The 26,311-nt window shown below is 36.8% G+C and overlaps 1 protein-coding gene across 5 annotated transcripts in view; it reads left to right on the top strand.

The window, feature by feature from the left end:
- TCF12 (transcription factor 12) overlaps positions 1-26,311 on the top strand; it is a 380,664-nt gene that overhangs the window by 170,808 nt on the left and 183,545 nt on the right. For all 5 annotated transcript variants that reach the window (XM_003266967.4, XM_030814043.1, XM_003266968.4 and 2 more), the window contains one exon: positions 6,989-7,091. In XM_003266967.4, coding sequence (XP_003267015.1) covers positions 6,989-7,091 — 103 coding nt within the window. The remainder of the gene's footprint in view (positions 1-6,988; positions 7,092-26,311) is intronic.

Genomic DNA, 26,311 nt, shown 5'->3' with positions numbered 1-26,311 from the left:
AATTGTGTATTAATTGTATATTATAAATGTATATTAAATCTATATTATGAAATTGTACATTAATGTGAATGTAATCTTTCAATAAACCTTTTACAGGTATAAAGTTAGTACATTAGAATAAACTGTTTCCTAAAAAATATTTAGATATGTCACACTATATAGTACAGTTTTTAAGGACAAGTAATTTTATAAAAAATACTTGCCCTTGTGCTAAGCAGCATCTCATGTATCCAGCATATTTTCTGAATATTCTATTTCTAAAAGTTTTTGATTCTCCTCTTCCTCCTAGGCCAGTTCAAGACTCACTCTTCCTTCATGGATTAGAGTAATTCTATAAAACTACTTAGCATTCATGAATAAAACGTTACCTGAAGAGATTATTCATCCTCTCAACAAAAACTTAAGCACTTCATTACACACAAAATTCTGTGCTAGTCTCTTTTGGGATTATGAAGAGGAATAAAAAGTTCTTGCCCTGTAGAAATTTATGGACCTGGATGACAGAATCCATCTCCCTGTTAAGAAATTTTACTGTATATTAGTATGACCTGTTAAAGAATATCGGAATCTTAAAATACTATTAAGTAGCTGTTTCAGATGTAGACCTGATTCATTAACTGGGGTAGTGTTTATTTTTCAGTCATTCATTACATTAACAGATTAGTCACCTACTACATGCCCGTTAGTGTGTTTGTCCCTTGTGAGAGATTAGTGAGTGGTAACTAGAGATATAATTCCCGCTCTCAGGTAACAGACTGTTGTGATCAAGTCAACCCACTTGCCTTTTTCATAGATGTGTTTAACTGAGAGAGACAATCACATTCAAGGATTTGTTTTAGAAAGTATAACGTTATTTATCTAGACATTAATTTTGGCAATTTATGATAGAGGTAAGTAAAGAAATACAGTAAGAACACTTTTCTCTCTTTGAAACTGCATTTATTCTTACTTTTTTAACTTTCCATTTTATTAATGTTTCACTTTGAAGCATAAACACTTATTTATATCCAGGCCTCATCCAGAGCTTTCTGATGGCTTATGGGTTTTGGCTGATTCTTCTGGATTTGCCCACTTAGAGGCTATAAGATTTCAGTAATTGGCGGGAAATCTTGTAGCTCTTTGAATACCAGAAACCCATGGGTACTTGTTCAATCCGGTTAGATAAGCTAGTTTCTTACCACCTTTCTTATAGTTACCGTGAGGTCTATGGAGAAATTGATTGGACATTTATAATATCCAAAACTCAGCAACATTTTAAAGATTTAGCAGCTAAAACCTCCTCCCCTCCCTTTGTCATTTGTTCAGCACCTGCTATGTATGTGGCAGGCATCATTCTGAGGATGTCATTGTTGGGGGAAAAAGAAAAAAATAGGGTCCCTGTACTCTCAGAATTTGTAAGACATAATTTCTAACTCGGATAATAATAATAATAACAATAATAATAATAATAATGGCTAGTGTTTATTATGTGCTTACTATGTGCCAGGAACTTTTCCAAGTGCTACATATATTTACTCATTTAATCCTTTTGTAACAACCTGTGAAGCGAACGTATTACTACCATCATCTACATTTTACAGATAAGGAAACTGAGATAAGAAAGTTTAATATGCCTCATGCCACATAGCTTGTATGTACCAAAGATGGAATTACCTGCCAGTCTGGCTCCAAAAATTTCACATTTATCCACTACACTATGCTGTGCAATTATAACACAAATTTAAATTATAAATTTAATTTAAATGGATAATTAAATAGGCAGTTTTAATAAGTAGGAGCCGCGCAATGATGGAATGCTCACTGCTGTGGGAGCACAGAATAATCTCACGCAATTTGGTCTTGTTAGGGTCCAGGGAAGGCTTTCCTGAGAAAGTAATCTTTATTCAAAGAGCCTCTTTTCCTCCCTTTAAAAAAAAAAAAAAAAAAAAGGCCATTGAAAAGAATTGAAGATTTTTTTAAATAGAATTTTAAAAACAGTGGTTTCTTTTTTTTTAAACTGATTTTCATACAAAGAAATAACAACATAGGTTTGTAAAACCGTAAGTGTATTCTGAACTGGGAAAGATCCTCTGGTGATGATACTCTATAAATTGGATGAGATAAATTTTTTAAATGAGCCATTTTAAAAATTAACCAAAAGAAAAAATTCTTGTATTTTTTGAGGTGAGAAACCAGATAAGAGTACTGTTATATAAATAATACTAGGTGTGTTCTCTCTCTCTCTCTCTGTCTCTCTCTCTCTCCTCTTCCCCTCTCTCCCTCTCTCTCCCCCTCTCTCCTCCTCTCTCCCCCTCTCTCCCCCTCTCTCCCCCTCTCTCCCCCTCTCTCCCTCTCCCTCCCTCTCCCTCTCCCTCTCCCTCTCCCTCTCCCTGTCCCTCTCCCTCTCCCCCTACCCACCTTGGATACAACAAAATATTTGATTGCCCACATTTTGGGAGGCCAAAATGGGAGGTTCACTTGAGCCCAGGAATTCGAGACTAGCCTGGACAACATAGGAGACCCCATCTCTACAAAAAATAAAAATACTGGCTGGACATGGTGGTGTGTGCCTGTAGTCCCAGTTACTCAGGAGGCTGAAGTGGGAGGACTGCTTGAGCCCAGCAGATTGAGGCTGCGTTGAGCTGTGATCATGCCACTGCACTCCAGCCTGAGCAACAGAGCAAGACTCTGTCTCAAAAAATATATATATATTTTGATTATGTGCTGTTTAGTTTAAATATGGAAGCTGCTTTGATCACTTCAGGTCTGTCGTCATACTGTAGCAGGGATAACATTTCTAAGTTCCTGCATCAGGAAATAAACATAGAGAAAAGTATGAAATCTGCTTTATAGACCACATTTTATAATATCAAAGCTTTTATGAAGTATTATGCATTCATAGATGGAATTATTTAAGATTTACCAACTAAATTTTAGACAGATTTTAAGTATAGAAATTAATGGTTTTTGTAATCTTGCCATGCATCAACTGATTTTATCAATTATTAATATCTTGAGTGCTTTCCATTTTTATAAGATGGGAACAGTGATTGTTCAGGGTGTATTTGGAAATATTTTGGTGTTCAATAGCATATTGTGGCTAAAAGGCTGGTGTAATAGATAATTCTGATAGTATTGCTTTGTCCTTCATAATGTATTAAAAAATCTCTATCTTAATGGCTTTTAACAGAATTCAAGATCTTAATTAGGAGTCCTGGGAGCCATGTTTGACCCCTTTTATTAGCATAGTAACTTTCTATCAATTTAAAATATGCACCATGATCATTGTGTATTTAATGATGTCACTGATTTACTTCCTTTATATTTTAAAATTGAAATAGCATTCGTTTACCAGTCCCATTGGTTGATCCACTCGGGCTCCAGCTTAACCATTGTTTGCTTGGTTTTTCTTCTTTTCTTGTCACTGCAACCACTCCCTTAGGCCATTTACCTTCAACCTATGTTCTCCAGCCTGTTGGAAGTTACTACGTTATTTTGCTTTGTTTTCTGCTATTGTGTCAGCCCTGTGAGTGCTCTGGTTTATGACATTTTCCCCTTTTGCTCTATGAACAGCCATGCTTGTTGTCTAACTCTATGTGGTATTTCAGAAGAAGTTTAAACTCCTAGTCAACTAACCTATTTCTTCCATTGGGGCTATATTTGACAGCTAAGCTACCTTCTACTTTTAAAACTACATGGATGAATACATACATACATAAAAATATTTTGCTATTCTAATTGCTTTAGTTTTTTTTTTTTTTTCTTTAAACTGCGGGGTTTCTCCCTATTTATACTTATCTGGAAACTTCTGGTGTTTTAATATGGTTTCAGTGGGGTGTGCCTGGCTGTCACCTTTCTAGACCCTTTTACTCTGTATTTATGAAAGAGATCTTTATTCCAAGTTGTGTAAGTTCTTGCTACTAGTAGTGTAGTCCATAGGCCAGCAGCATCAGCATCATCTATTTGTTAGAAATTCAGAATCTTAAGTCCTACCCCCAAGACCTTATGCATCTTAATCTGCATTTTAGCAAGATCTCTACTTGTTTGATAAGAACATTGAAGTCTGCAAAGCACTGCTGTAGGTATCAGTCAACTAGATGATACATTGACATGCTAATAGTTGTACATTTCTAGAACTGATTTTAAACATATGACTTGTGATAATCGTATTTAAATATTTGTGAATTATTTCATAACTGTTCATCTTGTTTCACCAAAAGTTATACAGGTGGGTATTACTACTACTGTGTGAAAAGAATGACAGGAATAATCCCAAACAGTAGCTACCCCCAGTCCTTGAAGTGAAGTTTTGGTGTACAGTTGTATGTGATATAAAACTGTGACAAACATTTTGCAAGTCTATTTGTCCCTTCTCCCAGCATCAGTTTGCACCTGTAGATGAAGAACTGTTATTCCTTTCTTGTCTTTTGGACGGTGGCTTTTAAACAAAGTTGCATTTGCTGAATTGAACCTCTAAGGTGTTGGGGAAAATATCTAATTTTTATCCTTAAATGAGAGAAATTATGCCTTACTGATACTTGATTGTGGATTAATAGTATATGCATATAATCTCAATAAATAGACATTGAGGATTCATATCCAACTCTTACTTGTATTTGAGGAAAAATGTCTGTAGGCTCCTATTTTCTGGTGCGCTATGACAATCCCAGTCATTAGCAGTGGGAACAGCAAAAAAGTTAAGTTAGCAAGGTAAAAGACACTACATGTAATCTGTAAAGTTAATAAATTGTGTGTAGTCATGTAGTGACACGATAAATACATTTCAAACTTAGATATATTTGTATAGTGGTGCTTTAGGAAATAGTTTTTTTTTTTTTTAACTGTAGTGTTTTTACTTTTTGTTGTTCAAGAATGAAGAGAACTGGGAGAATACAAAATTGCTCTTTCATTTGCCTTTAGCATTCAAATGTAGTGTGAACAATGTAGCTGTTCCACAAGCACATTTTAATTGGCATTTTTCTACGGTAGTATTGCTGTAGGATGACAAACAATATTTAAGTGAGTATTTTTATAGGTTTTGATGCCTTCCTTTGACTGTGTGCCTAAGAATGGCAGTGGGAAGGGTGGCAGAGAGAACACCCAGATGTATGTGAGATAGTGATTTGTCAGTTAGTATTCATTTTAAGTAGTAAAAGCAAATTCTATGGGCCAAGCGTGGTGGCTCATGCCTGTAATTCCAGCGCTTTGGGAGGCCAAGGCTGGAGGATCTCTTGAGCCCAAGAGTTTGAGACCAGCCTGGGAAACACAGTGACACCCCATCTCTTCAAAAAATTTAAAAAATTGGTTGGGTGTGGTGGTGCACTACTGTAGTTCCAGCTACTCCCGGGAGGCTGAGGTGGGAGGATCACTTGAGCCTGGGAGGTTGAGGCTAGTCATCAGTGATCACGCCACTGCACTCCAGCCTGGGCAACAGAGCGAGGCCCTGTCTCCAAAACACACAAAAAAGGTACGCTCTATGGAGTGACGTTAGCTAAGAGCCATCCTATTTTGCATATGGGGTCTACGAAATGTGGCTGTATCAGACAGGACTTACAGTTGTAGTTACCAGAGAACACTTGTGGTCATAAGTTGTGAATGGCACCCAGATTCTTCTTGAATGTCTATCACATGTCTATCAGTAATTCTAAAGTATGTAAAAATGAAACAAAGATTTATTTGGGAGTTAGCACTCCCAGAAGATTAGTTTTAAAACAGAACAGCAGAAGGAGTTGTGACATGTATCTATAAACAATTGTAATGATTTGACAGTTATTTAGCCCTCTGTTCCTAGCCCTTTCATTGAACTGACAGCATGCCTGCAAAGATAGTTAGGCCTGTTTCAGCCACATTAATGTCCTCTTAAATGGTAGCCTGCAGTCTGGGTAACGATAAATGTTCAGTGATTGATGATTTTTTAGTCCCAGGGGATTCTGGGTGGTTTCTAGTTTCTGTGAGCCAGGGTAGTTTTTTCTCTTACTTGGACTTCGTATACATTTTTCCAGTCTTTACCATGTTGGTTTTAAATTGGCAGAGATATATATGACCTGCAGTTTTAATTAATAGAGTTCAAAGCCTTGTTTAGAAACAATATGATTTTGGAGGTAATGCTGTACTTAAGAGTGCGTAAAAGTCTGAGAACCAGGACAGGTTTCATTACATAGTAATTTTGTAACACTTGTTTTTGTTTGTAAACTTTATCTTTTTCCCCTTTGCTTTTAAAAAAAATGTTTTAAACTATAAGGAGAAATGTAGTAACAGCTACTGTGAAAAGTAACATTAGCTTTATTGTTTTTAATGGTGTTTGTAATTTCATTCTTAGGAATTTAAATCAGCTATTTTTAATAATTGTTTTACTTTTTACATGGCTCAGTTTCTGTAGGAGTATATATTGTTATAATGCAGTAGTATTAAAATGAGTATAAACAGACCTTTTTTGTTGAATGTTTGCCATTTAGGAAAGGATTCATTTCTAGCATATTGATTGTGGATTAGTTTTAGTATTTTAAGTCAAACTTGTAATTGCCTAACCCTTTATTTTTAGGGTCTGGGGGCAGGGAATGAATAGGAGGATAAAGATAAGCATTTCCCTAATTTATTACAACTGAGAAATGTATTTTCTTAATTTATTTTAAAAAAATCCATTGTACTTTCCCTTTGGATGTAAAGTAATCTTAGAGGTAATAATTTTAGTAATAGTTTACAGAATTCTTATAGCTCCCATCCCATCAGAAGAGCTGATGATACTTTGAAAACATTGGTGTTCATGGTTAGTGTTTATTGATAGAAACCCACTTTTCTTTACGATCAATAAAGAAAATGTTTTTTGACATTAAAATCTTAAAAGGAATAAAAGAAGCACTTCTGCTGTTAGCTTTTCAAATAATGAACAAGAAACTTGGTTAAAAATGACCATGTGTAAGTCTGTATATTAATTAGGTGAGTGTCATTATGCTCAATTAGCAGGACTGCCAAATAATCTCTTTAATACTCTGATCTTTTTTCCCCCTAGGGTTTTACAGACAGCCCTCATTACAGTGATCACTTGAATGACAGTCGATTAGGAGCCCATGAAGGCTTGTCCCCAACACCTTTCATGAACTCAAATCTACTGGGTAAGTTGGTAATTCTCTGCAAGTAGTCTTCTCAAAGCTTCTTTGGTCAGAGACATTTTTATCCCTTTGTCCGGGAGGGACAGGTAAGTATCTAGAAGAAAGTTCTTGAGTTTCTAGGGGCATCTAGGGCTTTTCTTGTTCAGCACAGCTTGAGGATCAAATGTCCAGAAAATTTGGGGTCTACTCTTAAAGCAGTATTGTTTTGGTGTCAAAAAAGGAAGTGGCAGTGTTTGGATTGTCAGTTTTGGGCAATGTCTTTGTGACCTCAAGCGTTACATGTTTTCTGGGGCAGAGAAGTATTGTTTTAGGGGCATTTGTGATGTTACTATTTCTCTTAACGGTTGTATTATGTTGTAATTAAAAATGTGACATAGCAGTGATTTTAGGCAGACTTTACTTGCATTGGACAATATTTCTCCTGGCACAATTTGATTAAAACATAGTATATTTAGATATTGCAGCATTGTTTTAAGCACTTGGCTGCATACTAGGACTTTCTTGAAGTTTTTGTTTGAAGAAGTGAAGTTGCACTTTCAAGAAGGGTATGAACTACCATCTAAACTTGATTTTTATGTTTAGGCAAAACCTTTGTGGTTAATCATGCTCTGCAAAACACCCCTCCTTTCCTTTCTCCTTCTCTGTCTCAAATGAAAGTTTAAAGTTGTTCAGTCTAAAATTATAAACCCAAGCTTGTTTTTTTCAGTTTGAATACCATTTTTTTTGTGTGTAAATATTTTACCTTTTTCCAAAACCTGATTGAAAATAATCTGTATGTTTTATGACATTTTTTTTCTTGCTTCTGCTGGGGCTGAGCATATTACAAAAACTTTCATCTGTTTTACCAGTTATAACTGTTTTTACCAGTTATTGGCATCATATAAATATGGAAAGTTTGTGTAATTGACATTGATTTCATTACTTATTTTACTTCTTAAGGACATGACCTATATTGTGATCTTAGAATCGTCCTTTTAAGACACAGCCATACTAATCTAAGTAGATTACCCAAATCCCAAATCCTGGTGGTCTGCAATTTATTTAAAATGATTTGCTTTGCACAGTCTTTGTTTCCCTTATTCTCTATAGTGTCGAGGAGACAGAATCTGATAGTCTAGTGTGGATTTTGCCTAAGGCGGTTGACAGTTGGAAGCCAGAAGAACCATTAGAGTATGACAGAAGAGTGAAAAAAATCTAATCAGCAATAAAAGTTGTGTTTAAAAATCACAATTTGTTTCAGCGTAAATAAATGCACATAGAAAATCATGGTATTAAATGTATTACCATTCCAGATTTAAAAAAACAGAGTTAGGTTTAGAATAAATTATTTGGCTAGGGAAAACTTTCTAATTTATTTTTTAAATTTTCATTTGAGCTTGCCATCAAAGTAAAATCGATGTAACACTCCAAATTATTTCCTTTTGGAGTATAACTTTTCCCCAAGTAGGATTTAATTTATATTAAGTGTAGTAGGGCAAGTAAAAGTCAGTGTTTTTGTAATTTTGAATTAAACTAAGCTTTCTTAATTGAGAATATAACTCTGAACTGTGAAAAATCAGAAATTGCTCTTTTTGTATTTATGTTCTTACCTTTATTCTTCACTCATAGAGATGGCTTTTAGGCCCAATGGAATTTCATCATTAGCACAGCTTTGTGCCAAGGTGATGATTAAAATTTTGTACGGGACAAGTGTGGAAATTAAATGAATCCTAAGAGGTATGCATGTCAGTCACTTGCTCTGAGCAGATGTTGACTAACAATATTCCTGTAATTCACTTTGAGGTAACATTTTCTCAGTTGGAGCAATTACGAGCATGTGCTTGTTGGTTTCTTTAATTTTCAGATAATTATTAGAATACTTTTAATAGTCATCCATACCCTATGTATAAAATCAACATCTAAAAAAAGTCTTGAAGTAAATAAATATTTGTAAGTAGATTGATCTCTTAACAATTCAAATGAAAAAATCTGCATTCATGTGAACTACGTTGTTTAGGTACTACTTTGTATCAGATGCAGATATACAAACCATACATTTTCTTTTCTTATTTTTGAGACAGGGTCTCACTTTGTCACCCAAGCTGGAGTGTGGTTGCATGATGATGGCTCACTACAGCCTTGAACTCCTGAGCTCAAGCTGTCCTCCTTCTTTAGCACAGCACCAGCTAATTTTTTAATTTTTAATTTTGTAGAGATGAGGTCTCACTATGTTGACCAGACTGGTTTTGAACTCCTGACCTCAAGTGATCCTTCTGCCCCAGCCTCCCAAAATGTTGCAATTATAGGCATAAACCACCATGTCTGGCCCAGACCATATGTTTTATTTGTGAGTTTTAACTACCTAATGTAAAAATGTTTACTTATACATAAAAGGAGGAGAGAGAATCCTGAAATGATGAAGCAGATAGGTTCAAAATAAATTCACTGGTCATTGGCAATATCTGATATACTTCACTTCCTTACCTTTATTTTCAGTAAAAATGATCAAATGAGGTACCTTAGTCTAACAATAGTGTAAACAATCTGCACAATAGCTTGCTTTTGGAAATGAATGTCTCTTAAATCACAATGCAGTTCCATACAGCAACAGGCAATTCAACTTGATATGAGCTGAAGTAATTGAACTGACACCCAAACATGTGGGTTTATAGCAATATATAGAGTTACAATGGATAGACTGACTTTTCTGGCTGTTTGATAATTTAAGGCAGTTTCTGGCTGAAAAACCTAAATTATTAAAGCTCTGCTGAGATGTGTATGGTAGTATTTGAAGTATTTGGAACTGTTGATAACCAGTCATCGCAACAGGTAACAGTTGAGAGTGGTGCTGTGCATGATGAATGTTCAGAAACAGCTAAAACTAATAGGAAAGCAGTAACATTTCATGTTGCTGTCAACATATAAAAACACCATTAAGTGGGGTAGGGATTGTACATCTAGGGAATGTTGTTATTTTGAGTATTATGTTCAGCCATAAGCATGTTTGCCTGAAGAAATAGTGGATTATAAAGCACCACTGTCTTCTGTGATAGAGTTTTCAAATACTTTAATGATTTTGTACATTGCAAAAATGAGAAATTCTGTCTAACAAGGGTTGATAATGATTCAATAATGAACAATTTGCAACAGAAAGTGCGTTTATATATTCATGTAGATATTTTGAAGTGTTTTATGCTGAATCAGTTAATGTTTCTTTTATGAATTGCAGAATTCTCCTGTGGATATGTCAATATGGGAAAGAGGGCTTTTCTTATGTTTCAAGTGAAATAAGTACATCTTTTTGGCACATGACTAGGTAATTAGCATCAAGCAGTTTTGTACTCTGTAATATTAAAACGATATGAAAAGCTTTGACCATAGCAGTGAATCCCATGGTCAGTTCGAGGCTACTATCACCAAGTAGCCTTGTCTATCTCAAGCTTCTTCCAGCTCTGGTCATTTCTCCACCCTTGATCCTCTCATTAATGTCAGTAATACTTGTTTTCCTTTACTTTTTGATAGTCATATTTTTGATGATAGGAGGATCAGTTTACTGGTTGAACTTAGAAACAAATTATTCTCACAGAATTGCCTGCCTTCCATCCCCAAGTGATTGTGTAATAAACTACTATTATCTTTTTAATCCCTCCATGTTTATAAGCTTTACTTATTTTAGGATGTATGTATGTGCATATATGATAAATGGGAGACTTAAGGTGTAAAATTATCTTCGATTTTGCTTGTTTTCTGAGACCCTTAATTGTATTCCTTTCTGAGACACTATTTTGCCCCTAGAGATGGTTTGTTAACAATTTTTCTTTTAAAGAGTGAATGTAATATGTGGTGGTTCAGGGGGAAATTGCAGAGCTGAGAGTTAGGAGGTGTGGATTTTAATCTAGATTCTGAAAATACCTTTACCTTTCTGATAGGGTAATTCTGGGAATTCTCAGAGGTCTTGTACAGCTCTAGAATTTTACAATTCCATAATCTCATAAATTTAATAACTTCTATTCAACCCTGAAAAAGGCCACAACTAGAATTATAGTTGCTATTTTGCTAATGATTAAAACTAAGCAGATTACAATTAAGTGTTTCTTTCTGAGGTCACAAAGCCAGTAAATGTCAAAACTAAATGTAGAACTCGTATCTCCTGACTCTTAGTTGAATGCTGTTTCCATTAGGCCACACTGTTTAGGTGTTTAAGATACCTGTTCTTTCTTCGTATCTCAGATTTTTTACTAGCTCAGCATTTTCTTAAACTATAATTATGGAGACACTGATCTTGAGGGATGACCGTGGAAAAAACTGTTTGACAGTGAAATAACTTTGGACACCATTGCGTATCAGTTGTTCCCTCTTAGAAATTCAGATTGTACTTTGGAATGTTAAAGACTCTGAAAAAAGAAAAAGCTGATTTAACTTTTTTAGCCTACGACACCCCAAAATCACATTAGGCACAGAAGGCTTTTTGTAAAAAGCATCATTAGCTTCTGAAAAACCAGTTTTCTGTAGGACACTGGGAAATGTTTCTAGTTATTTAAAGGAAAAAAAAAAAAGATCATGAAAGTTCTCTGAAAAGTAAAATAGCATGATGTTAATAGAATTGCTATCCAGTCATCCCTTAGTATCTGTGAGGGATTGGGTCCCCTGATGCTCAAGTCCCTTATATATATATAAAATGGTATAGTTTTTGCATATAACCCACACACATCCTCCTATATACTTTAAATCATCTATAACTTACATATAATACCTAACACAATGTAATTGCTATGTAAATAGTTCTTATGTTGTATTGTTTAGGGCACAATGACAAAGAAAAAAATGTCTATACATTCGGCACAGATGCAACCACCCATTTATTCCCCCTAAATATTTTCAAATTGTGGTTGATTGATTTCACAGATGTGGAACCCACAGATAGAGGGCAGACTGTATATATTGTTGTAACTTATTTTAGGCATGTTAACTCATTTAACAGGTTGGGTCTAATTGCTCAAGTATATTACTGTCAAACCTCTGCTTATAAGCATTTGACTTACAAGCAGACCAAGTGTTTTCCCATTGCTGCTGGAATCTCTTTGCTTAACTCCACTTTCTGTATCTCAGAACTTAAAGGGCACCTCTGGTAAAGCTTCTGTGTTTTATTTCCATTTCATTGTAGATTACATAGGTTTCAGTGGATTTGTCTGGGAATTTAAGCCCAAGTACACTTTTTTTCTGTATATTTGGTACCTCAAATAACCAAATTTCAAAGAAAATTCTTTTGTAAACTTGATATTGCTTGCAATATAACCTATGCAAAATTCTGAAATCTCCTAGAGTTACAAAATATGTAGAATCACCATTTTCAGACTATCAAAAGGTAATACAGCCCTGCCTTCAAAAGTTAACTCTTTTGGCTTAGTGGGGTGGCTCACATTCCCAGCACTTTGGGAGGCCAAGGTAGGAGGATTGCTTGAGCCCAGGAGTTTAAGACCAGCCTGATCAATGTAGTGAAACCCTGTCTCTAAAAAAAAATAAAAAAAATTAGCCAGGCATGGTGGCACATGCCTATGGTCCCAGCTACCTGGGAGGCTGAGAGGGAGGATTGCTGGAGCCGGGGAGGTGGAGATCGCAGTGAGCCAGATCACTTCACTGTACTCCAGCCTGGGCAACAGATCCAACCCTGTCTTAAAAAAAATAATAAGAAATGAAAAAAGATATGTAAGTTTGATATACTTGAAATTTCTTCACTAGATGAGATACTGAAAATGATTGTAAAGTTAAGTTTAAGGGAAATAGTATTTGATTTGACAGTGTTTCATAAGGATGAGGCCTTTTACTTTTTCCAATGTTTTATTAACCCTAAGTTTCATGAAAGAATATGATTGTATATTCATTGATCTACATTCTCTGACCTTTGGCTGTGCTGACAAACACAAAATGTTGGCACCAAGAGAAACCTGAGAGAAAGGAGCCTAGAGTGAAGGAACTAAAACCAAGAAAAATGAAATGACTTGTTAGTTTGAAACATGGCCCTGGCCAGGCACAATGGCTCACCCCTGTAATCCCAGCACTTTGAGAGGCTGAGGCAGGTGGATCACCTGAGGTCAGGAGTTGGAGACCAGCCTGACCAACGTGGTGAAACCCCATCTCTACTAAAAATACAAAAAAAAAAAAAAAAAAAAAAAACAGGCATGGTGGCGCATGCTTGTAATCCCAGCTGTGTTGGGAGGCTGAGGCAGGAGAATTGCTTGAACACGGGAGACAGAGGTTGCAGTGAGCCGAGATTGCACCACTGCACTCCACCTTGGATGACAGAGCAAGACTCCATCTCAAAAAAACAAAACAAACAAACAAACAAAAAAAACAGAAACTGGATTAAGAAAATGTGGCACATATACACCATGGAATACTATGCAGCCATAAAAAAGGATGAGTTCATATCCTTTGTAGGGACATGGATGAAACTGGAAAACATCATTCTCAGTAAACTATCGCAAGGACAAAAAACCAAACACCGCATGTTCTCACTCATAGGTGGGAATTGAACAACGAGAACTCATGGACACAGGAAGGGGAACATCACACTCCGGGGACTGTTGTGGGATTGGGGGATGGGGGAGGGACAGCATTAGGAGATATACCTAATCCTAAATGACAAGTTAATGGGTGCAGGAAATCAACGTGGCACATGGATACATATGTAACAAACCTGCACATTGTGCACATGTACCCTAAAACCTAAAGTATAATTAAAAAAAAAACAAAAACAAAAACAAAACAAAACAAAACAAAACAAAAAAAACAGAAAAAGAAACATGGCCTTGAGCCTCTTGATTCTAACTAGCGCACAGTCCCTTTCTACTACGTTGCTTTTTTCCCCTTTTTAACTTCTCATGTTCAACCATTTGTTTGATTTACTACCTTTTTCTACATTATAGCTCTGCTGTCTTTTTCTTTCTTTCACTACTGCTTAGCTCTCATTAACCAGTCTGAGTTGTTGAATACCTTCCTCCATCTTTTTCATGTATTCATTCCTCCATATTTTTCTGCCCTTTACCATGCTCTTTTTCTGCCTTTCACAGAGAAAAGTACTGTATGGTAGAACATTAAACTGAATAATTCAGTCTATCTTTACAGACTTTATTATTTTAGTGTGATAGAGGGATAAGAATTTCAACAATTAATATACATGGCAGAATGTCAGTGATACGAATAAATTCTTACAGACATTCAGAAGAGATTACATTCAGGCACAACCAGAGGTGATCAGGAAAAGTTTTATTGTGGGTCGCATTTATTCCAGTCAGCACTCTTTTTGTTATAAGTGACAGAACCTAACTTAAACCGAGTGAAACAGAAAGTGGTGTTCATTAACCCATTTACCTAAGAAGGCTAGGAGTAGATTGATTTGGGGGACCTAGGAGTTTAAACAATGTCAACAGCCCTCCCTCTTACCATACAAATGTTTTGTTGAAAGAATAAGAACTGGAGAGGCAAATTGGGCCAAGGAGAGCGGATGTGAGAAGTGGGAAAAGGTAGGAGTACAGTGTTCTGGTCTCTCCTTCTCTAGATCCCTCACTCCAGTATTTCCAGATTGCTCTAAATTGTTCTTCATGGTTGCTATATTGTAAGGTACCTTATTCCTTAGTGGTATGGAATGTTTTCGTTCAGTGGACATGTGCATTTAATTTATAACATCCTGTTCCTGGCAGTATTGTCTTTTTCCATGCCCCTGCCCTGCCTCCACAGCCTAAAAAGCAGTTCTCTTTCTATGGTGAGAATGAATTTTGATAGCCATTCTCTGAAGCTTTTTCTGTGAACCAGAGATGACCTGAAGGCTTCTTTTCTACCCAGTCTGAGAGAGACCAAAGTAATACTAACGCCTTAGTTTGAAAGAGGTTCCACACTTTCCAGAGTACTCCTGTATGGACTCAGATCCCTCTTACCTATGGGTAATCCGTGCTAGAATGAATTACTTGAAAGAGTAACCAGGATTTCAGAAAATATAGGGAAAAAAATGTTTTGTTTGAATTTTTAAAAACTATTTCAAAAATTAAAAATAAAGTAAGAATATAATATTAAAAAGTGAACTATATATTATTCACTAGGTCTTAGAGTAAACAAAGAATTAGTTGTTGATTTTTTTAGCATATTTTTCTCAGAAAATTTATATGGTAATAATATATGTCCTGTATTTCACATTTGAATCTTGTTGATTTAGCCTACTGTTTCTAACTCAGGTCGTAATCCATTAGTGACTTTATATTTGATTAAATGGCTCTTTAACACCTTTTACAGGATCTCATGAAGTCTTCAGTCTTTTGCATAGTATTCAACTTATAGTAGATTTGTTTTGTTAATATATTATGGGATATTCAACAGAAGATTGATCAAAGCAATCAACTCTGGCTTGAGACCACTGTACTATCTGTAGAGGATATTTCATAGAGATTTTTTTTTTTAAGTTATCAGGTCTAATGGATTTTTTCATGAGCTCACAACATTGGCTTAACTATGTGTCCTTGCAAACTCTAGGGACTTAAATCAAGTGGACCACCTTTACTTTTATTTGTTTATCCAGTGCATTTCCTCATTGTCACCTGGGTGTGCATTGTCTGTGATCAGAAGTCATCTTTATGGATCCTTACTGTTTTATAGTGGGCCAGTTGCATAGATCTGATAAATGGTTCTTCTTTGAATCTTCCCATTGTTTGTGTCTAGTTCTTAACCAAGTGAACATGAACTCCTAACCAGAGATGTTCTGGGTTCTGCCTGTAGTGAGGTGGATGACAGGGGCTGTGGCTACTTGGTTACTAGAGAACAAGAGAAAGATTGCTTTTAAGGAGCTTTTGTAGCTTTACAGTTCTGCTATATGCGTAGAATTTCAGAAGCGCACACCATAGCACGCAGTTGAGAATTTGGGACACTGTTTTGATTTAAGAAGAGCCCTGGAGCAGCATTAACAGATCATGCCTCCTATGTGGTAACATTTCAGATTCACTTCTTCTTTTTTTTTTTTTTTTAAGTAGAGATGAGATCTTGCTGTGTTGGCCAGGTTGGTCTTGAACTCCTAGGTTTAAGTGATCTTCCTGTCTTGGCCTTCCAAAGTGCTGGGATTATAGACATGAGCCACTATACCTAGCCCAGACTCACTTCTTATAGTAAAGATGCTGCCTTTATCATTTAATAAAGGCTTTCAGAATGTTTTATTTAAAATAAATGGTTTCATATTAAAATTCTCATAGATGTTTGAACTGGATAAATAATATGTTGTGAAGAATAGAAGTAGGGGGAGGTATTCCTGGTACTTACTCCCCGTACCCTGAAAACTCTAGGGCCTCTTTCAAAGTGAAGAATTAGCAGCAGCTTGATTAGTGGTCATGGTATTTATATAAGCTTTAATTAGCCATCAAAATAATTTTTTAAAAAAATTTGAAAGCATATACTGAATTGCTTTGGTTTAAATTGTACAAATATTACTGTTGTTTGAAGGTTTCCATTACATTCTGATCTTTAGTTGTATAGGTTTTTTACTGCATTGCTGTAGTTGAATAAGCCTCACATTTTATGTAAAGCCCCATAAAACAGTTGCTTATTTTGAGTGTCAGTTCACCATTTTTGTAATCTCCTTATTTCCACATCTCAGCTTCTTTTTTTTCTTGGAAAATTCAGCCTTTGCCTTTCATAATTCATGGTTTTTGTGACTTCCAGTTTGGTATTCGTTGTTTTTATTTGTGATTTTAGGGGGGCTTTTTTTGGTGGTGGTGGTTTTTTGTTTTGTTTTGTTTTGTTTTTTGAGACAGAATCTTGCTCTGTTGCCCAGACTGGAGTGCAGTAACACATCTATGGCTTACTGCAGCCCATCTATGGCTTACTGCAGCCCCAACTTCCCAGGCTCAAGTGATCCTCCCACTCAGCCTCCCAAGTAGCTAGGACTACAGGTGTGTGCCACCACACCCAGCTAATTTTTAAAAAATTATTCTTTGTAGAGACACGATCTTGCTGTGCTGCCCAGGCTGGTCTCGAACTCCTAGGTTCAAGTGATCCTCCAGGCTTAGCCTCTCAAAGTGCTACAATTACAAGCATGAGCCACCGTGCCTGGCCCCTGATTTTAGGTTTCTGTGAACACTAGAACTTGCCATTCTGCCTATATTTCAGGACTTTCTGATACACACGTGCACACATGCGTGCACACACACACACGTGCATATGCACCCACACACATATATATGGGGCTGAGTTTTTAAATCTTTATCTTGAAAAATGTTTCTTTGGGTATTTCCATATACGTGGTATGGTTTGGTTGTTCCACAGTTATTCTTGTATTATGTATTTGTTTTTTAGTTTGAGTATACCTCTGGAGGATTATCACACTTTCAAAGTTCCATGAAATTTCTGGGGAGTCACAATTAAATGGGAGTACATTACTAGGCCACTTCACAGCAAATTAAATCAATTAGTTAATATATAGTTAATTGTAAATTTTATTGATTTCTCTTACATACTTTTCCACACTTGTCCCTTAGATTAGGGATTAGCAAACTATACACAAAGAGCCAGATAGTAAATAGTCTAAGGTCTGTGGTCCAGCATACCAATATCAATGATAATCGTATAGGTACTTATATAGCTACTTAAACATGTAAGTAGTTATATGTTTATGAAGTAGGCCATAAACATATAATTCATGGCTTATCAACTAAGCCATAAACATGTAACTACTTGCATGTTTAAATAGCTATATAAGTACTTATATATCATTGATTTGGGGCTATAAAAATAACAGTCGGTGGCCTGGATTTGTTCCATAGGCTACATTTGCCAGTCTTGCTCTAGATAATTTAACAAAAATACTTTAAATAGCAGTAACTCTGCCAATTTGTTGAAGAGTTAAGTTATATATGGCCGGGCGTGGTGGCTCACGCCTGTAATCCCAGCACTTTGGGAGGCCGTGGCAGGTGGATTAACTGAGGTCAGGAGTTCAAGACCAGTTTGGCCAACATGGCAAAGCCCCGTCTCTACTAAAAATACCAAAATTAGCTGGGCGTCGTGATGCGCACCTGTAATTCCAGCTACTAGGGAGGCTGGAATCACTACAGAAGAATCACTTGAACCCAGGAGGCAGAGTTTGCAGTGAGCCAAGATCGCATCACTGCACTCCAGCTTGGGTAACAGAGCACAACTCTGTCTTTAAAAAAAAAAAAAATTGACCTGGCGCGGTGGCTCACGCCTGTAATCCCAGCACTTTGGGAGGCCGAGGCGGGTGGATCACGAGGTCAGGAGATCGAGACCATCCTGGCTAACACGGTGAAACCCCGTCTCTGCTAAAAAAAAAATACAAAAACGTAGCCGGGTGTGGTTGCAGGTGCCTGTAGTCCCAGCTACTCAGGAGGCTGAGGCAGGAGAATGGTGTGAACCCGGGAGGCGGAGCTTGCAGTGAGCCAAGATAGCGCCACTGCACTCCGGCCTGGGCGAAAGAGCGAGACTCCTTCTCAAAAAAAAAAAAAAAAAAAAAAAAAAGTTATATATGTGAAATTTTATGGCAAGTACCAGGTTTTTTCTTTTTTATTTAAAAAACAAATTCAGACATGATGGTTGGTGGTTGTAGTGGTGAATTATTTCTAAAGTTTCTGGAGCTATACTGCCTCTATACAGAATGGTAAGTTATCAATTAGGTGAGTTGTTTTTCTGTTGTTTTGTTTTCAAATATGATATAGGCAGATTTCTAGGCAAATGTCAGATTTTCTCTCTCTGAAATCCTATGTTTCCCTTAGTTTTCTATAATCAGAAATCTTTTAGAAAAAACCTACTTCTCAAGATAGCAATATAAGATTGTAGCTTTAGTGTACTGAACTGCTATATTGGGAGAGGAAAAGGTGAAAATTAGCCTGCTTAATAGAGGTGTGGCAGTTGGGCAGTCGCGTCTCTATTGAGCAGCCTAATGTAGAGAGAAGCCTTCAGAGAACAGCTGCAAAGAGTCTATGGGGGAATCTATAATGAGAGGATAGTGTGAGAATCGCACAGTAATAAGAAAAGTATACTGTTGCTCTAGTGAAAATCGGTACTGCCCAACATATGAGAATCTCCCCAAAGGGTATGTGCAATAAAAATACAGCATTTTCTAGGCTATGTGTAAATTTTTGTAAGATAAATGTAAATTATGGATTTTGATGCAGTTTATAAAGTACATAATTTTAAAATTTCATGTACAGTGATTAATAGTTAGTATTTGAGGAATTTTCTGATTATTATATGCTATTCATTTTCAACTTAAGGCTGTCTTCTGTCTTAAGGATATAACTGGGACCCTGCCTCTACAAAACTTTTTTTTTTTTTTTTTTTTTTTTGAGGCAGAGTCTTGCTCTGTCGCCCAGGCTGGAGTGCAGTGGCGCGATCTCGGCTCACTGCAAGCTCCGCCTTCCGGGTTCACGCCATTCTCCTGCCTCAGCCTCTCGAGTAGCTGGGACTACAGGCGCCCGCCACCACGCCCGGCTAATTTTTTGTATTTTTAGTAGAGACGGGGTTTCACCGTGGTCTTGATCTCCTGACCTTGTGATCCGCCTGCCTCGGCCTCCCAAAGTGCTGGGATTACAAGCGTGAGCCACCGCGCCCGGCCTACAAAACATTTTTTGAAACATTAGCCAGATGCAGTGGCACCTGCTGTAGTGCCAGCTACTTTCCAGATGTACATTTGGAAAAGTTAAATGCAAATTGTATAAAGAAAACAGTCCCAAACACACTTATGAAGATGGATTTTTATACCCAATAAAAGAAGACATTGTATATTAGCTCTACCACAATGGAATTTAACCCAAGGAAGTAATTGAAAATACACGTAAAGATGTGTATGCAAGAATGTTTGCCACACACAGTGTTTTATAAAGAAAAATTAACATCACCAAATATGGGACTAATTAAGTTATAATATGGTCATATGATGGATAACATTGCACTCATTAAAACTTACCTTTCAGACTAGGAGAGGTGGATCACTTGAGGTCAGGAGTTCGAGACCAGCCTGGCTAACATGGTAAAACCTGGTCTCTACTAAAAATAAAAAAAAAAATTACCTGGGCGTGGTGGTGGAAGCCTGTAATCCCAGCTACTCAGGAGGCTGAGGTGGGAGAATTGCTTGAACCCGGGAGGTGGAGGTTGCAGTGAACCAAAATCATGCCACTGCATTCCAGCCTGGGTGACAGAGCAAGACTCTGTTTCAAAAACAAACAAAAAAACACTTTTCAAAATCGTATTTTGTGATAGGATTTTTCTACAGTATTTCATAGTGGAAAGGCAGAGTAATGTATTACTGCAATATGTGTAGATTATAAAATCTAAAGAAGAATATCAAAAAGTTAACATTGGTCTGATTGGAAGTTAGTATCAGGAGGTACACCGTATATGTGAAAATATGCTATATTTTCACAATGAGCATGTATTTATACAGAAAAAATACTTAAGACTATCTCGTAACATAATTGGAAGATAGAGGAAGGGAAAAAATGTTTAGCCCCAAAATCCAAAAATATTGGCAGACTTTTCTTGGGAGGCTTAATACGATAGTTGTGATAATATACTAAGCACATTGATTCTTCAGCAGGATTCCCTGTGTGGAGCCACAAGAATAAATCTTTTTTTTTTTTTTTTTGAGATGGAGTCTTTTTCTGTTGCCCAGGCTGGAGTGCAGTGGCACGATCTCGGCTCACCACAACCTCCACCTCTCAGGTTCAAGCGATTCTCCTGCCTCAGCCTCCCGAGTATCTGGGACTACAGGCGCGCACACCCAGCTAATTTTTCTACTTTTAGAAGAGATGGGGTTTTGTCACATTGGCCAGGCTGGTCTCAAACTCCTGACCTCAGGTGATCTGATGGCCTTGGCTTGCCAAAGTGCTGGGATTACAGGCATGAGCCACTGTGCCTGGCCGTAAATCTTTATTTTGTTTAACTTTTACTTGGTCTGAGTGATCTCCTTGTTCTCCTTCGAGCAGGATTTAGGCATTCTTCACTATCCCTCTCCTTTTCTCATCTATCTTGCTGGTCTTTGGTGTGTTTTTTTTTTTTCCTGTGAGATGGAGTCTCACTTTGTCACACAGGCTGGAGTGCAATGGTATGATTTCTGCTCACTGCAATCCCTGCCTCCCGGGTTCAAGCAATTCTCCTGCCTCAGCCTCCCGAGTAGCTGGGATTACAGGTGCCCACCACTATACCCAGCTAATTTTTGTACTTTTAGTAGAGATGGGGTTTCACCATATTGGCCAGGCTGGCTTTGCACTCCTGACCTCAAATGATCCACCTGCCTTGGCCTCCCAAAGTGCTGAGATTACAGGCCAGAGCCAACACTGTGCCCTACCAGTCTTGCTGGTCTTTATCTTCCTAATGCGTATATGCTGTTTAGCTTTCAAATTCTAACACAGGTTCTTCCTTTTGTATGAATATCCTTAATAGATACTGCCTTGTATCTCCATCTCTTAATGTTCCTATAAACTTGTTTTTCCAGTTAAATTGCAGCTCCCTGGTGAGGGAACATGTCTTTAAACCTTTGTGTGTGCCTCATTGTACCTGCATAATTATGTAAAGTTGTTTTTGTGGTAGTGGTCGTGTTTTTTTAGACGGAGTCTCACTGTGTCACCTAGGCTAAAGTGCAGTGGTGTGCATGATTTTTGCTCACTGCAACCTCACCTCCCAGGTTCAAGTGATTCTCCTGCCTCAGCCTCCCAAATAGCTAGGATTATAGGTGTGCATCCCACACCCAGCTAATTTTTGTATTTTTAGTAGAGACAGGGGTTCACCATGTTGGCCAGGCTGGTCTCGAACTCCTGACCTCAAGTGGTCTGCCTGCCTCAGCTTTCCAAAGTGCTGGGATTACAGGCCTGAGCTACCACGCCCAGCCATGAAAAGTTTTTAATGAGAAACGCTGGTTTGGTCTTTATTTATGCTCTTGAACAAGTCACTTAGAGTCTTATTTTTCTCACTTGCAAAATGGGGACATCAGTGCAAGTTTACAGGACTGTTGGATTAAACATTGTGGCCACTTCATAAACTATAAAGTGTTCCATAAATATGAGTTGTTATGTTCGTTATAAGAGGTATTTAAAAAGTGGTTGATTACTGTCAGCATAGGGATAAAAAGCAGATCACATGGGAGACAGCAACAATTCCTTTCTAGGACCAAAGCAGCCAGAAATTAGAGAAAAGGTTAAGTAAATAATTACTCCACATCTATACATGGCATATTACACAGCCATCAGAGTCATATCCTTAGGTGCTGATAGAAAGATCTCTGAGATACATTAAGTAAAAAAGGCTAAGTGCAGAGAAGCTTTTTCTAATTTGCATTAGAAATGATACATATCTAAATGCAATGTGGTATCTTGGATTGGATCTTGGAACAGAAAAATTACATAGGTGGAAAAAATAGTGAAATTCTAATGAAGTCTCGAGTTTAGTTAATAGTAATGCTCTAATGTTAATTTCTTAGTTTTGACAAAAGTAGCATGGTTATGTAAGATGTAGGGGAAACTGGATGAAAAGTATATGGGAATTTTCTCTACTAACTGATGCTTTTCTATAAATGTAAAATTATTCCAAAATAAAAAGTTTATTTAAAAAATAGTAGGCACTTTTGTGTTTGGCTAGAGTATCTCTGAAAGAATATACAAGAAATTCCCAACAATTATTGCCTTCTGGGAAGAGAACTCCCGGCAGGCAGAAGAGGAAAAGAAACTTCACTGTATACCCTTTTGTATTTTGTACCTTGTGCCTGTTATTGCCATGTGCATGTAAATTACTCAAGATAATGAAAAAGACAGGCCACAGAATGGGATATAAAAATATTTGGAAAAGACATGTCTCATAAAGGACTACTATCCAAAATATATAAAGACCTTTTAAAATGTAACAGATAGAAAACTTGCACTGGGTTAAGAAATGGGCAAAAGACCTGAACGGACACCTCACCCAGGAAGATAATAATAAGCCTATGAAGAAATGCTCCAAATTGTATGTAATTAAGGAATTATAAATTTAAATGACAATGAGATATCCCTACACATGTATTAAAACAACCAAAATCCAAAACACTGACAACACCAAGTGCTGGTAACAATATGGAGCAACAGGAATTCTCATTCGTTGCTGGTGGCACTGCAAAATGGTATAGTCACTTTGGAAGACAGTTTGACAGATTCTTACAAAACGAAACATGCTCTTACCATACAGTCCAACATTTGTATTCCATGGAGTCTACACAATGAAGTTGAAAATTAATCCACACAGTAATATGCACATAGAAGTTTATAGCAGCTTTGTTCATAATTGCCAAACCTGGAAACCACCAAGATGTCCTTCAGTAGGTGAATGGATAAATCATGGTACATTCAGAGAGTGAAATATTATTCAGTGCTAAAAAGAAATGAGCTATCAAGTCATGAAGAGAGATGGAGGAACCATAAGTGCAGATTACTATGTGAAACAAGCCATATATTGTATAATTTCAACTATATGACATTCTGGAAAAGGCAAAACAACGGAGACAGTAAAAAAGATCAGTGGTTGCTAGGAGTTAAGGGGGAAGGAGAGATGAATAGGATTTTTAGGGCAGTGAAACTACTCTGTATAAAACTTTAGTGGTAGATATATGTCATTATATGTTTTTTCAAACCAATAGAGTATACAACACCAAGAGTAAACCCTAATGTAAGCTATGAATTTTGGGTGATAATGATGTGTCAATATAGGTTCATTGGCCAGGCATGGTGGCTCACACCTGTAATCCCAGCACTTTCAGAGACCAGGGCAGGAGGATCACTTGAGCTCAGAGTTCAAGACCAGCCTGGGTAACCCAAGGAGACCTTGTCTCTACAAAATAATTAATAATGATAATAATAAAATTTTAAGAAATTAGCTGGGTTGGTGGTGCATGCCTGTTGTCCTAGCTACTCCAGAGGCTGAGGTTGGAGAATCGCTTAAGCCCAGGAAGTGAAGACTGCAGTGAGCCATGATTATGCCATTGCACTCCTGCCTGGTGACAGAGTGAGGCCCTGTCTCAAAAATAAATAAAATACATACATACATACATACATACATACATACATACATTCTGAAGATCCATGAATTTCTAAGTCAAGAATATTTTTAAACTTTTTAGGAAACTACAATTCTAATGAGTGATATTAGCAAGTGAGAAGAACTTTTTGGTTAACATTTAGTCCTTTCCCTTGAGTGCACTGCACTCTTGTACCTTTGGGCAGTAGGAAATGGGAAGCATCAAAGACCATCAACAACTTGAGAATATTCAAAAATCAAAATAATCTGTATTTCAGAATTAAGTACTTACATAAAACATCTTAGTAAGAAGACATGTTGATGTCTGGGGTGAGGGAAAGGCAGTATAGGAGAAAAATATTGGAACATCTCAGAGTTAATTCTTTGGTGATAAAATTTTACCTAGGGCTGATCCCTGTCACCTTTCTTCTCCCGGTACCCCCAACCCTAGAGGCAAGATAGATAAAAAGACAAAAACAAATAATATCTGAGTCTGTCCTCAAGTTTACTGGGTGAGAAGTGGGGTTTGAGGATTAGGTTTTGACTGTCTTTTATAATACCAATCAAATCTGAAGAGTCCCTTTTTCTCCCCTAAAATGGTGATTCTACTTAGGAAACTCTTACACAATTTCAGTTTTTCACTAGCCAGAAGAAACTGGCTCTACAGGTAGAGTTTGAGAATGTGGGTGAGGTTGTTCTGGTGGTCCCCAGGGTTGGATGTTTAGGCAAACAATTCCTTAGAGAGAGATCTGGCTTGGAGGCTCTTGGTGTGGGGGTGAGGGACATTGTTGGGGGGTAGGAGTGGGTTCTTGGAAATGGAGTTGAGAAAAATGTCAGTGAGCTAATAACTTCCCCTTGGGTTTTAAAGATTCGACTTAATTTGTCAAAATTGTCCTCAACTTGTTTAAAAGTTCTATTTTTAAAAAAATGTGTACAAAGAGCCAATAACAAATGAAAATATACTTTCCTCTGTGTTGTCAAAAATTTTGTTGTCTGCAAAACAAAAACTATAATTGTGGCTCTTTTAAAATCATAATAAACTATGGTGAATTATAAATTTAAAGTTTTCAGAAATATTTTTCAAATGATTAGTATTAGTGTGGATGAGTCCTTGGGACAGGTGTTTTTTTGTTTGTTTTCTTGTATATGTGAAATCTGAAGTAAAAATAAACCACCCCTTGCTTAAAAAGAGGTTTAGGATGAAGTGGCTAAATCTCAAATTTCCCTTTTTGCTTCAGTGTGTCGGTTAATCTGGCTGTAGGATATATTTATCTACTGTGAAGCCCACTGATGCATGCAAAGCTAAGCAGAGTACAATTCTCCCCAGTGGGTCTTCTTTCTCTGGGCATTTGTAGCTATGCCTCAGTGTGTGGAGTCCGCTGGGGAAAGCTAAAAGGGCTAAGATGTCAGCTATTGTAAAGGTACTGAGATCCTGTTTTAGGAAGGGAATGAGACATCCGGTCTTTAAAAAAATACTTATTTCTTATTTCCCATAAGGCAGTTAGAAGTCTGCACAATAATGATAATATTTAATATTGTAAATAGGATATCAACTTATGTGGCATTTAAAGAATTTTGAAATTCCTTGTATTTTGTTTATTCTTTCTCTATGAGTATTCGAATTTCTATTTCTCGTCTTAATATCAGAGATTTTAATTTGTTCTTATAGTTAGTTAACTTGAGCCTATGGCCTAGGTTAGCCATTAACTGAATTAGTTCAGATTATTTATCTTAACCTATTGTTGCTTATAGTATTTTAGGTTTTTGTTGAGATGGATACTATTGTATATTAAAAAATGCATAGAACTTGTCAAAGGTAGTTTAATTTCCCTTTCTACCTTCATAAAAATGTTAAGGGATTTTTACAATGTCATTAGATATTCTTATCTAAATCATTTATATATTACCATAAATCACAGTTGTATTAAGTCAGCCATGAAGATTTCTTACTTAATGCAAATGAGCACGTAAGGCATCTAGAAAGCGTTAATTTGTGAGGGAACAAATTAAAGCAGTTAGAATTACTGTTGAGCTGTATATGATAGATGAAATATTTTAATTGAAGACACAAATAGTTCTAATATTTCTAGTGAGAAAGTGTGTAGATCATTTAATGTCGTAGGAGACCAAAGTGGAAATTTGGAAAAAGTAAAAATGACTCCTAAATTACCCAGCAAGTTGTAAAGATACACCTTTCTCAGTATGCATTCTCATGA

Source organism: Nomascus leucogenys, chromosome 6 (assembly GCF_006542625.1).
Source record: "Nomascus leucogenys isolate Asia chromosome 6, Asia_NLE_v1, whole genome shotgun sequence".
Classification (NCBI taxonomy): Eukaryota; Metazoa; Chordata; class Mammalia; order Primates; family Hylobatidae; genus Nomascus; species Nomascus leucogenys.
This window is presented reverse-complemented; position numbering and strand designations above follow the sequence as displayed.